At 32.9% G+C, this 16636-nt stretch overlaps 1 protein-coding gene across 1 annotated transcript in view; it reads right to left on the minus strand.

Moving 5' to 3' along the window:
* LOC131148542 (uncharacterized) overlaps positions 1 to 5040 on the minus strand; it is a 117220-nt gene extending 112180 nt beyond the window's left edge. The window contains exons 1-5 of the mRNA XM_058098295.1: positions 4905 to 5040; positions 4682 to 4764; positions 4489 to 4555; positions 3599 to 3642; positions 3408 to 3471 (exon numbers count right to left, since the gene is read on the minus strand). Of these exons, the coding sequence (XP_057954278.1) occupies positions 3408 to 3471; positions 3599 to 3642; positions 4489 to 4548 (168 nt within the window). The 5' untranslated portion in view covers positions 4549 to 4555; positions 4682 to 4764; positions 4905 to 5040. The remainder of the gene's footprint in view (positions 1 to 3407; positions 3472 to 3598; positions 3643 to 4488; positions 4556 to 4681; positions 4765 to 4904) is intronic.
* Positions 5041 to 16636: the final 11596 nt, after the last annotated feature.

Below are 16636 nucleotides of genomic sequence, written 5' to 3' on the forward strand. Positions count from 1 at the left end.
TTCACCATGCAGAAGTGGGCAGCCCATAACAAGCAGCGCAGGCACTTGATAAACAGCCTGGCAGCATAGCAGCTATAGGTATGATGGCTGGCAGCAACTAGAACTAAGTACCGGCAAGAGCAGGAAATAAAATCTTTGAACACCAATAAAAAAACACCAGAAGACTGCAGCAATCAATCACAAACACACAGCATCACCATGCTACAACCAACCAGTGAACAGAAGCACAGCACAGCAGATGCCAGAAACAGGGTGTAACTTCACATCAGAAAATCACCGTGAACACATACAGCATCCTGCCAGGGATGCTGCACAGCAAAACCAAGATGAAAACTGACCTTAAAAGACTCTCAACCAACCAGAAAATCAGATTTGAGAGCTGACTAGGGGAAGATAAGAAAAAAAACAAAAAACAAAGTATTGAGGAAAGAACTCAGAAAAATCAAATTTTGATGAAATTAATGCTCTGATACCATGTTGCAAAGTTAGAGATGGAGGTGAGAAGAAAAAATGATGTGAAGAAGATAAGGAAAGAAAGAGAAAGGAGAATGCGGCAGTTTTCTGGAGTTACGTTCAGCTCCAGGTCTGCCCTTCTATATATTAATAAATAAATTAAAAAAAAGGCTTAAAAGACAAAAAATATCCCTACTTACACCACATAATTACTAAAAAAATTGGGCGTGAAAGCAATGTAAGAAATAGTTTTTGCGAATTTGAAGTTGCTTTCTTATAAATAGGAAGTGAAAGCCATGTAAGAGGTAGTTTTTTGTGGATTTGAAGTGGAAATTAAAGTTTTCCCTACCTTTGCCTTCCTCTTCCTCCCCTCTTTTCTTCCTTCTTATTCTTCTTCTTCCCCTCTCCTCTCTCTGATTCTCTTCCAGTTTTTCTATTAGCAGTAATTCATCATTGTTGTTCTGCAACATTTCCCTCTCCCACCTCTTCGTCTTCCTTCTTCTTCCTCTTCCTTTCTTTTTCTCCTTCTTCTCTCCTCTTCTTTCTCTTTCTCTCCCTTAACTATTCTCTCTTTCTGTTTCTATTTCTGTACCTGTCCTACAACAATAGCTAAAGGAGCCATGCAAAATTATAAATCAGAAGTTCTTTATTTAGTCAAGAAGTGGGTAAGGGTGCTAGTAGGAAAACGAATATGCATTGCTTTAGTGTATTTGCATTCCAATGGCTTTAAAATTCAACAAGCTTCCTGGATATGCAGCATTGAATAGCATCCAATTGGCAATGTTCAACATTCAAAGGAGATTCTATATGTCAGAGAGAGAGAGAGAGGAGCATGTCTTGCTTATTTACACCAATGTTTTAAAAGGCGTAAGTGAGGCACGCCTTCATTTTGAGCATAAAACACCCTAAGGCATAACTTGAAGGTGTAAAGCCTCAAATGTGTACACCTCAGTGGAGAAGGCATACGCCTCAGGAAAAAAATTGCGCCTTTTACACCTCAAATGGGAAGGTGTACACCTTTTGGGAGCACCTAAGTTAAAATAAAAAAATAAAAAAAACAAGTAAAAGCCTGACAGGGCTTTGACGAGCGTCAAAACCCCCCTCTCTTGACGAAGCTTCTTTCTTCCAAGCTTCGTATCTCTCCGACGACTCCTCCACTTTCTCATCTCTCTCTGACAAGTTGTCAACTACTTCCGAGGTATCATCTCTCTCCGACAACCCATTCCGAACTCTCGTCTCTTTCCAAGCTAGGGTCTGGCTTTGAAGACTCCTCCAGCTTCTCGTCTCTCTCTGAAGAGTCGACGGCCCCTTCCAACCTCTGATCTGCCTCCGACGACCCCTTCCAACATATCATCTCTCTCCGACAACCCATTCGGACCTCTCGTCTCTCTCCGGCGACCCTCTACAGCTTCTTGTCTCTCTCTGCGACCCCCTACAACCTCTCTACTTTGACTATCCAACTCTAGCTCTCTCTAGTGTCGTCCGTAGCAGACTCCCACGAGACTCTCTACCAGTGTCTCTAATACTCAAGCTAGCTGCAGCTACTTTTGATTTGTTTCTGTTTTCCCTTTTCATTTTTCATTCTTCAGTTTTAATTTCCTGTTGCAGCTACTGATTGTTCCTGTTCAATAAACAAAAACATGTCTGAAGGTGAGTCAAAGGGGCAGAACTCTATTCATTTTGTAATGTTTTGGCCTATATGAGATTTAAAAATTATGTTTTTATTATTTTCTCCATTATTCTAAAATTTTTCTCATTTTTTCACTACATATAAATTGATTTTATTTATTAATTATTTAAAAAAATACAGTCCCAAAATGCTTACGCCTTAAAGCTTACGCCTCACTTCATGGAGGGTAAAACGCCTCACCTTATACCTTCGCATTTTAAAACATTGATTTACACAATGGAGTAAATGGATAAAGAGAGTTTTCTACTCCATAAACACATAACAATAGTAAGGGACCCTATGGAGTGGGAGTTTGGGAATTCATCAAAAAAGGATTGGATGATTTTTTCCACTATGCGAGATTTCAAGGGGGGAATGGACCCAGCGTTTACTTCTGGCATGATGTGTGGCATGACAACAGTAACCTCAGAGCTCCCTTTCCTTCCATCTACTGTTTGACTCCTGACAAAGATGCCCTCATTAGTTATCATCTCCAAATCACTTATCAGAAGATTTTCTAGAATATTCCTTTTACTAGGAATGTGGCAGATTAGGAACTTCATGCACTCTCTACTTTTACAGCAATCTCTATAATTTCCGCTACCAAAACATCCCCAGTGAACCAATATGGGCTTTAGACAGAAATTGTGCTTTTACTATTACAAGAATCTCTTTACGATGGGAATAAATTGCAATAACTCCCCCTAGATTCATATTTAGAGGACAGCATTCCCATCAAAGGTTGCGTTTTTTCGTTTTAGAATCTACACATGGAAATATTTTAACCTTAGACAATCTACAAAAAAAAGGGGCTTATAGTTAAAAATAGATGTTTTCTTTGTATTGCTGGTGTAGAAACAGTCAACCACAGTCTTCTCCACTAACCCTGGACAATAAATTTGTGGAACATGGTTCTGTCCTTGACTGGATATCAATGAATTAATGAAATTCCGTAGAAGGGGAGATCGGGCTTGGAAAGGCATCAGAGCCACCAAGGAGAAGCGAAAGGCTTTAAATCTCATGCTCTCACCATCTTTTGGTATCCTTGGAAAGAAAAAAATAAGATAGCCTTCAAAGATTAAGTTACACTACTTCAAATTTGCAAAGAGCAATGGGTTGATGTTGTTTCCAACTAGCACAGTGGGCAAATTGTGAATGATCATCATGTAATTCGTGATTGTGACACTCTACAAAGCAGTTGACTTTTTGTAACACAGAGTGGCATCCCCTTGATGCCCAACTAATAAAAGTTTCTCTTCACTGATCAACATAAATAAACACATACCAATAAATTTTTTGGACCATCAGCCATCCATTGCCGGACAACTGCCTCTATTTCAGATATGAACCTATAAAATATGAAATCAATAATATTAGATTTCATTTCAATGTTACATTTTCTAACTATTTTTAAAGTAAACGAAAAATTAGAGGAGAGAGGAAGAGGATGAACCAATGAGGAGAAATTGCTTATACCTTTCCCATGAAGAGGCAAGAGTAAAATCATCAAACCGTTCCAGCTACACAATTTGAAAGAAAAAATAACCATTAGTTAATTTTCTCCTTACCAGTACCAAGGAGTTATATGTTCATTTCGCTCCACATATGCTCACAAAGCAATGCTAGCTATATTTATGCTCATTTGAGTCATTTCAAATCCAACTCCAAGTACATTACATAGTTAGAATAGGTTTAACTTCACTTAAGAAGATGATTGATCCTAATTTGTCAAATTTAGGTCCTCTTTACTTCTGGAAAAATAATTTGCATTTTCATTTCCAATTTTTCAAAGCATTACAAAAAATGCCATTTTGTTTCCACTTTTCCAACATTTATATGGGGACTGTTTCCAAGTTTCCATACAAATGATGGAAAAGTGGAAAATAATGTGGCATTTTTGGGCATGATTAGTTACAGACATTTTCAATTTTTGAATAATTACAAAAATGCCACCTTATTTTCAAATTTATTTGGAGAACTTGGAAAACAATCGAAAATAAGTTATATAAGAAAATAAAATTTATCTTCCACAACTAATCAGACCATTGCGTTTTTGTTCTGAAACCATTAAAAAACAAGACAAATTATGCATTTATTTTGTGTTTAATTAATTAATTAATCAAAAACTTCATGCTTTGGCGATAATGCAAAAATGCAGTCATTAAAATTATTTTAAAAAAAAAAACAGAAAATGTGCATTGTATTAAACCCCCCCCCCCCCCCGGGGGGGCGCCAAAAATAATAATAACAGCAAATAATAAATCATTCAAACCATAATTCCCCTTTTTTTTTATTTACAATCTTGTGGGCGTTGAATTTCGTAATAGAGCAGAAGGCAAAGGGTAAAACGGTAACTCAGAACGCACCTCTTCTTCTTCTTGACCTTCATCTTCACCAGGGCAGTCCATCTCGCTCGAGGATGCCATGACTAATCTGAGGAATTCGAATGGTAATGCATCAGGAAGGACAATTCAGAAATGGCTTCAAATGCTTATTGAAAGTTTCCGAAATCTGGATTTTTTTAATAGCTTCCCTAAATTAAATATCTAAAACATTTGCCTGAAGAAATGGATATGTTCCAGAAACACAGGTACCCTAAACCTCAACGACTGCAGCACGTGAATTTCATTCTCCGCTTCGGTCTACATTAAAGACCAACAGAATCAGGAAAAAAGAAAATTGGAGTTTTAAAACTGACGAAGGGGTAAAAAATAAATCTAAATTCTTCGCGAGCAATCATAGGGAAATGGAAGAAATGCGCGAATCAGAAGCGACATTTCACCTTCTCCAAAACCTTAATGGCTTAATCGAGTGACGATCACAGTATCGGCAATGACGACGAGGAAAGTGAACGGGGTTCGGGACCTCGGGTGCTTCCGTCTTCGGCTTACCTGGTTTCTTAATTTTAAGCCAGCTAAAAGACGTCGTTTGGTTAATGTTGCTTATTGCCATAAGACTAATGTATTTTTGCCCTTGCTCATTGCCCATAATGAATCAGAAATAAGAACCCCAAGTAAGTATAAGGCGTTTGAGTATAAATTTTAAATCTTAAGTTTAAATTTTAATAAATTTTAATATAATTTTATATTTTATTTTATCCAAATCTTATATAAATTTAAATTAAAAGACGTAATTTGACAAAAATATCAAATTGTTTACTTAATTTTTTCTTTTAGATTAGACTGCATCCCTTAAAAAATTAAGCATGTAGGGTATAGAGTACGTCATCCTTGAGAGCTACCATCTATGCTAAGCCCTATCAAAAATATCTCTATTATTTCAATCTTTTCACTCATCTTATATGCAATGGGACTGTTAGGGTTGGATAAAATTTATGAGTTCTTTTCTTTCAAATATTTATGTCTCAATGCATACTTATTTGACTTGCTTTTCAAGGCTATTTGTCAAATATTATCGCATTGAGAGATGACCAGCTGCTTCAAGCTATTACTGAGATTACTAGTTCGAGAAATGTTTTGCTTTTTAATGTATGTTGTTCAAGGCTATTTTAACAAGATGACCATATCAGGAGATGGCTTCCACTTCATGACTATAATCAAATGAGCTTATTTGGAGTGAGTTTGGCTCCCACTATTTCCTCAACCTCTTATTTTAAAAAGTAAAAGTTTGGTATAATGCATTTGGTAATCAATTTTTTTAATTTGTCCACTAAAAATAAAGTATTATTTGCTCTTTGAGACTAGTGTCAAGGTCACCAACTTTGAAGGTGGTTTGCTCTTCAATGTCAGTTCTTCAAGGCTATTTTACCAAGGTTATCATAACGGAAGGCGGTCTACCTTCAATCTTACTGTCAAGCGGGCTTATTGGGGGTGAGTTTGAACACCCCCCCCCCCTTCCTCCCTATAATTTCCCATTTTAAAAATAAATGTTAGGAATTGGGTGTTTGATAATCAACTTTTTTTATATGCACACAAATCATTTTTAGGTTAGTTTTAGATTCTCGTATAACTTTGTACTTTTTTAGTTATAATTTTTATTTATTGGTATGTTTACCCTTTAACACAACAATCATTTTCAAGCACAATCAATGTCTTTTTTTTTTTAGTCTAAATTATTTATTTTACTTTTTCTTATAAATTTAAAAAATATAAATAAAATTGAAACTTGTAAAATACTCATGCTTATTGTATACATTATTAATTTTTCAAAACACAAGTTCAACTTCCGATATATTTTACTTATGTCTCTACACACTCGTGAGTTTCCATGTGCATGACGTGTATCCATGTGATTGAAAAAGTATACTTCCTTTTTTTTTTTCACTTGAAATAAGTTAAAATAATAGCCCTAGATAATGAGAAAATCATTTTGGCAACTATTAACTTCAAGTTTTTTGTTTGAAGTACAAATTAATTCAATACTATTGAAATAGAAAAATAATGAATTGTCACGTGAATACTAATATAATATAATTTTTTTCACATTGGTTGTGAATTTTGTAAGTTGAATGTTAAACCTTTTCCATTAAGGGTCCTTCTCTTAACTTTTGAAATATGTATGGACTTTTATTCTTATATTGTCACGATGCTTTAAATAAATTATAAAAAAAAAAAAGTTAAAGCCCCTAGAGAAAACTTAAAAAACATAATAAATATATTTTTTTAAGCTCAGGAGAGTGGGGAGTGCACTCCAAGTGTTGGGCAATTGAAGCATCTCTTTATTTTGTCTTATTTTTAATTTTTTAATTTATATTTTTATTTAGTTATTTAGTTTAGTAAGGTGTTGTAATTTTTTTCTTAAAAATAAAATAAAAATAAAAAACAGGCTGTTGATGTGAGATTCAATGAAAATCACAGAAATATTTTCTAACATAAAGTAGTCATTGTCTATTTAGAAAGAACAAAAAAAAAAAAAAGACACTTTCCTTTTACATCTAATATGATAATGAAATTTATAATGTTTAGTGATAATAATGGCCAATACCCTTTCATGTGAAGATAACATGAGTGACATTATATTAAATATTTATTTTAATTTAAAACTAATAAGAACTAAAAAAGTCGGTCCACACTTCACAATGGACATTCATATCTAATTTGATCATTAGTTTTAATAATATCATAATTTAATACATTATTTTTCATTATTTGTTCAGCATAATTATCAAATATTGATAAACTTATATGGAAAGAGAAGTATTTACAAAAATTATATTTAGTACATGAAAATTTAAAAATGTTACAAATATGTACACTATAGATAATATAAATTTGTTTACGATAGATCAATTCAAGTGTGAAATTAATTAGTAGAATATAAATATAAACCATACAAATACAAAATGAGAATTCAAATATAAATTTTGGGTAAATTTTAAATACCTTATTTTATAATACATGGAAGGTTGAAACTTATCAAATTTACATGCATTTATGTATTTATACATATAAATATATATTTATATATAACTGTAATGTCTATTTGTTAGTAGGAACTTTTGGCGAAAAGTAGGTGAAAAAATTTGCACTAAATTGTATGTTCTGTATTGTGTATTTTAAAAATAATTTTAATCACTTTTATCATTTTAATACACACACACACAAATATAAGATGGTATATCTAATTTTATAATTTTTCTAATACAATAAAGGGATTCCCCCTTTGTTGTCATTTTTGCAAATGTTAAATTTACCCTTACATATTTTATTTTTTAAAAAGTCGTTCTCAATTTATTTATTTTTTATTTTGGCAGTCAAAAGTCACCCCCCCCCCCCCAAAAAAACCAAATCCCAACCCCTGACAAAAATCAAATAATAAAATATATATTAATTTAAATTTAAATAATAATAAAATATATATTATTTTTCAAATTTTAAGATTTAAATTAAAATTTGTAAATAAAAAAATATTTTTAAGTGCCATTTAATATAAAAAAATATTTTCTACTTTTCATTTATTTCTCAAATAAATTAAAAAAAGTAAATTAATTTTATAATTTCAAAGTATTATATAAAAATGAATACAATAACAAATAAATTGAAATAATTTATTTTTGAGAATAATAAGACAAAAAAGACATCTTACTTCCTAATTACATAAAAAATTTATTTAAAAAAACTAACTTCCATTTTTTTCCCAAAATATAAAAGTTGTCTCTAATTTTAATTAATCTTTCATTTCCCCGCTATTTTACTTTTCTTTCGAACCGAATAGGACCAATGTACTATAATGGAATTTATCATCTCTTCTACCAGTACAACCCGAAGGGAGCTGTGTGGGGTAACATCATTTGGGCTCACTCCATCTCAAAGGACCTCATCAACTAGGTCACCCTTAACCCGGCCGTCTACCCATTCAAGCCCTTTGACATAAATGGGTGCAGGTCTGAATCTACCACCATTCTGCCGGGCAACAAACCTGTCATCCTCTACACCAGACTCGACCCCAAGAACAAGCAAGTCCACAATTACGTCGTACCCGCTAACCTATCCGACCAGTATCTCCGTGAATGGATCAAACTCGACGACAACCCCCTTGTGGTTCCCACCCCGAACATGAACACAAGCGCCTTCCGTGACCTGACCACGGGCTAGATCGGGCGAGACGAGCACTGGAGAATGACCTACTTCTACCAAAGCAGAAATTTCGTGAATTGGGTCAAGGCAAAGCACCCACTCCACTCAACTTCGAAAACTGGAATGTGGGAATGCTCAGATTTTTACCCAGTTGCAGTGCGCGGGCAGCATGGATTGGACACATCGGTGATGAGAGAACACATGAAGCACGTGTTATAATTTTTTTATTTCATTGTATTTTTCTTCTATTCCATTATTTCATTCTAATTGTTTTTTGTGCCTAGATTTTTGTGCAAGTTTTTTGTTTTATTATTATTTTTTTAATCTAAACCGACTTTTGAAAAGTGGTTAGGTAAGAAATATTAAATTTTAAAATTTTCTTATATAAAATATACATAAAATAATATGTTAAATAATTTTTTCATTCTTAATTATATATTAAATATTTTTTTTATGTAATTAGGAAGTAAAATGTCATTTTTCGTCTTAATATTCCCAAAATTTTATTTCAAAATTTTTTTGTTATTGTATTCATTTTTATATATTTTTTTGAAATTAAAAAATTAACTTACTTTTTTTAATTCATTTGAAAAATAAATAAAATGTAAAAAATATTTTTGTATTAAATGACACTTAAAAATATATTTTTTATTTACAACTTTTTATTTAAAGATTAAATTTTGAAAAATAATATACATTTTATTATTATTTAAATTAAAAAAAATTTATGATTCCCATTTTCAAGGGGGGAGGCAGGGGCAGAACTGGGAGGGATTTGATTTGGGGAGAGGGAGGGAGTGGCAGAACGTTGGGGGGGGGGGGAGTCAAAAACTAACTTTTGAAAAGTTAGTTCTCAATTTTTTATTTTCTTTTTATTTTGGTAGTAAAAAATTGCGGCTGATTTTTTTTTTTTTAAAGCCCAAGCCGACTTTTGAAAAGTCGGTTTTCAATTTTTTATTTTTTTTCTATTTTGACAGTCAAGAATTGCGGTTGATGTTTTTTTTTTTTTTAAGCCCGAACAGACTTTTGAGAAGTCAGTTGGGTACATTTATGTATATTTTCTCAATTTTCTTCATATTTATGTTTTTTGATTTTTTTTTTTAATATTTTGGTAAAAAACTCACATAAAGTAGTCATTGTCAAAAATAGACACTTTCCTTTTTACATCTAATATGACAATAAAATTTATAATGTTTAGTGATAATATTGACCGATACCCTTTCATGTGAAGATAACATGAGTGACATTATATTAATTATTTATTTCAATTTAAAATTAATAAGAACTAAAAAAGTCGGTCCGCGCTTCGCAATGGACATACATATCTAATTTGATCATTAGTTTTAATAATATTATAATTTAATACATTATTTTTCATTATTTGTTCAGCATAATTATCAAATATTGATAAACTTATATGGAAAGAGTAGTATTTACAAAAATTATATTTAGTACATGAAAATTTAAAAATGTTACAAACATGTACAATATAGATAATATAAATTTGTTTACGACAGATCAATTCAGGTGTGAAATTAATTAGTAGAATACAAATATAAACCATACAAATACAAAATGAGAATTCAAATATAAATTTTGGGTAAATTTTAAATACCTTATTTTATAATACATGGAAGGTTGAAACTTATCAAATTTACATGTGTTTATGTATTTATATATATAAATATATATTTATATGTAATTGTAATGTCTATTTGTTAGTAGGAACTTTCGGCGAAAAGTAGGTGAAAAAATTTACACTAAATTGTATGTTCTGTATTGTGTATTTTAAAAATAATTTTAATTACTTTTACAATTTTAATATATATATATATACACACGTACACACACACACAAATATAAGATGGTATATATAATTTTATAATTTCTCTAATACGATAAAGGGGATTCCCCCTTTATTGTCATTTTTACAAATGTTAAATTTACCCTTACATATTTTATTTTAAAAAAATTACAATTAAGGATATTGATGTAAAAAGAAAATATCTAACCCCTTCAAACCAAGACACAATTTAATATCTAGCTAAAATACCCATGTAACTACCATAACTGCCATAAAATGCCCTTATAAATCATCATAACTATTCATTTAAATAAATTTAAATACTTTTTCAATTCATAATTATTTTTTAATTATTCTTTCTAAAAAATATATAATTTTTTATAAAGAATATACACATAGTGTGTCCCCATGTCTAGTATTAATAATTTTATTTTTAATTAATTTTATAATTTTAAAAATAATTTACATGGCATATGTTGCTGCCCAGAATCACACTACTTCAATTGTTTTGCCCTTTGACTATGATCACCTGAAAAGAAACAAATAATAATGACTTGGAGGGCCCGAGATGTACTCCGAGGGATCACTCTAATACCTAAGTTAAAAAATGGGAGGCTCAAATTGCAACAGTAAATGTGAATGAGAAATAATGAGATGCTTACCTCTCCCGGGATCCTTTACCTCTCCCGAGATCCTCTTTTTATAGTAACAAGGGCAAACCCTCCTTCAACTTGGCATTCATGAGTATATCGTTATGCTTAGGAGGGTTATAGGTAACTTAAGGGAGGATATGCAAAACATCAATAGTAGCTCTCTTAAAACAGTATCATTATGCTTAGTGGGGTCATAGGTAACTTAAGGGTGGTTACAAACAAACAAACAAACAAAAAAACCAAGTCTTAGTCTCACTAAGTGGGGTCGATTATATGAATCATTTTCCGTCAATTTATGCGATCATGGACCATTTCTTTTGATAGATTCAAGGATATTAAATCCTTACTCACTATCTCCTCTCAAATTATTTTTTGTCTACCCCTACCCCTTCTACTGCCCCCACAATAACTAAGTCACTCTTCCTCACAGGTGCACTATAAGGCCTACGTTGCAAGTGTCCATATCATCTAAGTCGTCCTTCCCTTATCTTGTCTCATCTTCTATAGGAGCTACACCTAACTTACCACGAATATGTTCATTCCTTAATTTATCTTTCAATGTTATATCATTCATCCATCTAAGCATCCTCATCTTGGCAACTTTTACTTTTTGGATATTATGTTTCTTCGTCGCCCAACATTTCGATCCATATAACATAGCTGGTCTTATAGTTTCCTATAAAACTTCCCTTTCAATTTTAAAGGTATTCTACGATCACATGACACACTTGAAGCACTTATCCATTTTACCCAATGCATTACATCACTTCAATTTCTCTTTCAACTTGCATAATAGAATCAAGGTATCGAAATCTACAAGTGCTATTTATTTCTTCATCATCAAGTTTAACTCTCTCCAATGTTCCTCCTATCATTACTAAAATTACATTTCATATATTTTGTTTTATTTCTACTTATCCTAAAGCCTCTAGATTCCAAAGCTTCTCTCCATAATTCTAACTCAGCCTCTACTACATCACTAGTTTCGTCAATCAATGCAATATCATCTACAAACAACATATATCATGGAACCTCCTTTTAAATACTCTTAGTCAATTGGTCCATCACTAAAGCAAAAAGATAAGGACTCAAAACAGATCCTTGATGTACACTTATGGTAATTGGAAATTCTCTAGTTTCTCTATTTATAGTCTTTACACTAGTCATTACTCTATCGTACGTATCCTTAACGACATCAGTATACCTACAACATATACCCTTTTTTTTCTAAAACCCACCATAGAACTTCCTTAGGTATCCTATCATATGTTTTCTCAAGGTCAATAAATATCATATGCAAGGCCCTCTTCTTTTCCTTAGACTTTTCCATTAATCTTCTTAAAAGATAAATAGCTTCTGTGGTAGATCTCCCAGGCAACTTATGGGTGGTTACGTGAGACATTAAATGTTGATCTTATAACTGTCTGACCATATGAGCGTTTCCATCAATTTTGGGTGTATCAATTGTCCCTCAACACTCTCAAATATTTGAAATAAATTACTTTTATTCGAGAGTTATAATTCGAACCGTACCCTAAGTGATTTAGCTCACTTTGAGCCGACTTCTACATTACTCGGCTTAATGTGAGTCAGAAAGCATGCTCTAAAAAACATATTATGACCAGTCTGGCCTTATATGAGCAGTGCTCGTTAGATGGGTCATTACAGGTGAGTCGTGCTCTATAGTGATTCCAAAAAAATTTTAAAATTAAAAATAAATAAATAAATAAATAATAATATATTAATATAATATATTATATATAATTACAACAAGAAGCTTTAGGATTTCAACACATCCAGAGAAGTCCCCCCCTATGCCAACTCTCTTTCACTCCATCTTTCTTTCTCTCTCTAGATTTCACAGCAATCTTTCGACCAAATAAAAAAACGAACACCACCACAAGGTCTTGGCTTCGATTCTTAGCAAGTTAATTTGAGCAGATTTTTGATTTGGGAATCCTAAATACCACTCAAAGGTTAAGGTGAGGAGTACAAATTATGTCAGTTATTTTATAAATTCACCTGATTAAATTATGGTATATAATTACTGAAATATTTTATATGGATTTATGAGTAATTTTATGGGTATGAAAATTATGATTTATTTATTAAATTGTAATATTGGATTAAATTAAATTTTTGAGAATATTTTGGAATTAAGTTAAACTGCAGGGATTTGATTGAATTAGATTTTTGGGAATAATTTGAAATTAAATTAAACCGTAGGGATTTAATTATAACAGATTTTTGGGAGTATCTTTGGAGTTAAATTAAACTGCAGGGATTTGATCAAATTGGATTTTTGGTAATATGTTAGAAATTAAATTTAAATATGGGAAGTGAATCATACCCACGTTTTTTTTTTTTTTTTTAGAATTTAACCAGTTAATGGGAGCGTGTGAGCTTAAGAATATTAAGATAATTGCAATTCTGTGGTTGAATTGATTAAACTCAGAAAATATGATTTCAAGGTTTTGAGCTCCAAATGTCGTGGGCGTTGGTTTAATGATCTTAGCAGGCACCCTCTCAGTAAGCAGGTAAGGGGAATAAATTATAATAGATATTTTTGGGAAATTAACTGGTTGACTTAAAGTATGTGAAATTGAGAATATTGTATATGGTTTTGGAAAAACTATGATATGGATATTTTCCCCGTGATTATTATACTATGATTATCAGTCTAAAATTGTGTGGCAAGAGGAAAATGAAATAACAATTTTATACTGGGAATGTGATTGATACTTGAATATATGATTTGCACTGAGAAATGATGTTATGAAGACCACATATATGATTTTATACAGTAATGAAATTATGAGATATATAGATATGTTTTTATACAAATATGATAATATGAGATATACTGATATGTTTTATGTAGATATGATGAAATGAGAAATATAGATATATTTTATACTGAAATGATGATACGTGATATACACAAATGTGTTTATATATAAATGATGATATGTGAAATGCATAAACATGTTTTATACATAAATGATGAAATGAGATATATACAGGCATGAAAGGAGGTATAAACAAATATGATGAGAATTATATGATGAGATATACAGATATGATGAAAAATGAATACAGAAATGTGAAAATGAGAACTCTGATAGACTAGAGATATATAGAGATCACGGAACCGTTGCTAGCATATGTGTTAGTGCAACCACACGTCTTGGATAGAGTGTGGCAGAGACAATTGATTGGGCTTGTGAAGAGTAGAGTTACCCCCTGGGGTCCGGACCAGGATTGGGTAGGCCAATCGTACTACATACATGTTTAGTTTTGATCTAACCTGGTAGGCTAGCCACGGTTAGGTCCCTCCTTCAGGCCGCATAACCCGGTCATGTGGGGTGAATACATGACGACGTGACATGAATATCCTCAAGATGATTTCTCATTACATATGCAATAATTGTATGTTTCAATATGATGAACAACCATGAGTTACAAACACGTTGTGCTATATGTTGGTGGATACCCATGGGCTAGAATATGAATATAAGAAATGAAATAAAAGATGAACAACCATGAGTTACAGACGCGTAGTGTTGTATACTGGTAGATACTCATGAGCTAGAACTTGAATATGAGAAATGGAAGCTTATGAAACTATATTTATATATATATATATATATATATATGATTATAAGTACATATTTGTATGTTTTTCTTAGTTGATATAATTATTTAAATGAATGTGTTATGATATGCCGAAACTCATGTTACCACACACTGTCAATAATTTATTCCGTCTTACTAAGAGGTGTCTCACCCATAATTTAAACATTTCAGGAAATCAGGACAGGCAAGTGGAGCAAGCTTCAAGATAGTGGAGATATAGTACCCTAGTATATAGGGTAAGTGTTTTAGAGTTGGGGATATGTTCTGTACAACCCTAGAGTATTTTATGGATTTATGGGGATGTATATGTATATTTGTAGAGGTTATAGTACTTTAGTATTATATATGGGAGTCAGACACTTTATGCATTCCACTGCATGGATAGTATGTTTTAATGGACAGATTTCCCGGTACCTCACTTCAGGTCGGGTCATGTTGATATATGGTATTAGAGATGTTTGTTAGATGATCGATTATTATTGTTTATTATTTTATTAAAAAAAATGGTAGGAAAATCGGGGCGGGACAGTTTGGTATTAGAGCCTAGGTTGCTAGGTTCTGCAGAATTCAGCGAAATACAATACCAGAGTATAGGAATGAATCTTAATGAGAATAGGAGATGGGTAGACTGGGATATGAGTAAGTTATTATTGGAGGATAAGATTGAAATTTAGGGTTTTATCTTGCAGCTTGGAGGCAGAAAATTTCGTGGTGGTTTCTGTGATTTTCCTGAGGTGACGATTTCAGGAAAGTCATGGTAAACTATCATCGGTTCTTGTTTCTAAGTGGTAAAACTGAATCTTAAATTGGGAAATATGAGGACGTTATGATGAATGGCTATAGGATAATACCTTATGAGTCTTAGTCAGACAAGTGTATTAATCGTGTTATGATGATAGAATTCTAAGACTATTTTGTTCCATTTTCAAGATGAACCCTGGAAGTAGCAATGCACATGCTGGAGGTCATGATGCAGGGCCTTCCAGTATGGGCGGTGGAGATTCAGATGCGGTGCTATGTAGTGTCACCCAACAAGTGATGGCAGAAATGGCCAGAAATTCATGGGAACGGGGCTGCACGATTGAGCAATTCACACGCATGAATCCCCCATCATTCTTTGGAGGGGCCGATCCATTCGTGGTTGAGAACAGGGTCTAGGAGATTGAGGATACGTTGGTAGTTTTCCCTTGTAATGATGAGCAGAAGGTTCTATTTGCTACATTTAATTTGACAAGAGATGCTAAACGTTGGTAGAGATCAGCGAGATTGTTGGAGGAGTAGAGGCCTATGCTTATAGCCATGACTTGGAGCTGCTTCAAGGAGATATTCTTCAAGCAGTATTTCCCCGCTACTACCCGAAATGCTAAAGTGGCGGAATTCTTGAATTTGGCTCAGGAACACCTGAAGGTACAACATTATGTCTCTAGATTCATCGAGTTGTCTCGTTTTACCCCATGGTGCCAGACGAGGAAAAGAAAACGAGAAAGTTCGAGAGTGGCCTGAGGTAGGGTATATATGAGCAGGTAGTGGCTTTTCAGGTTCAAACCTTTTCATAGCTAGTAGATAAAGCCATAGTGATTGAGACTAGTCTACAAAGAGGTGTTGGGGCACAGAACTAGAGGAAGAGGTGCACGCCTCTTGATTTTCAGACAGGTACTAGCCAGGGGCCTTGGAGGAGGCATGATTGCACTAATTCAATTGCTTCACCCTTCAATTATGACCACCTGAAAAGAAACAAATAAGAATGGCTTGGAGGATCCAGGGTGTACTCTGGGGGATCACTTCGATACCTAAGTTAGAGAATGGGAGGCTCAGATTGCAACAGTAAATATGAATGAGAAAGAATGAGATGCTTACCTCCCCTAGGATCCCCTTTTTATAGTAA

This window comes from Malania oleifera, chromosome 2 (genome assembly GCF_029873635.1).
Source record: "Malania oleifera isolate guangnan ecotype guangnan chromosome 2, ASM2987363v1, whole genome shotgun sequence".
Taxonomy (NCBI): Eukaryota; Viridiplantae; Streptophyta; class Magnoliopsida; order Santalales; family Ximeniaceae; genus Malania; species Malania oleifera.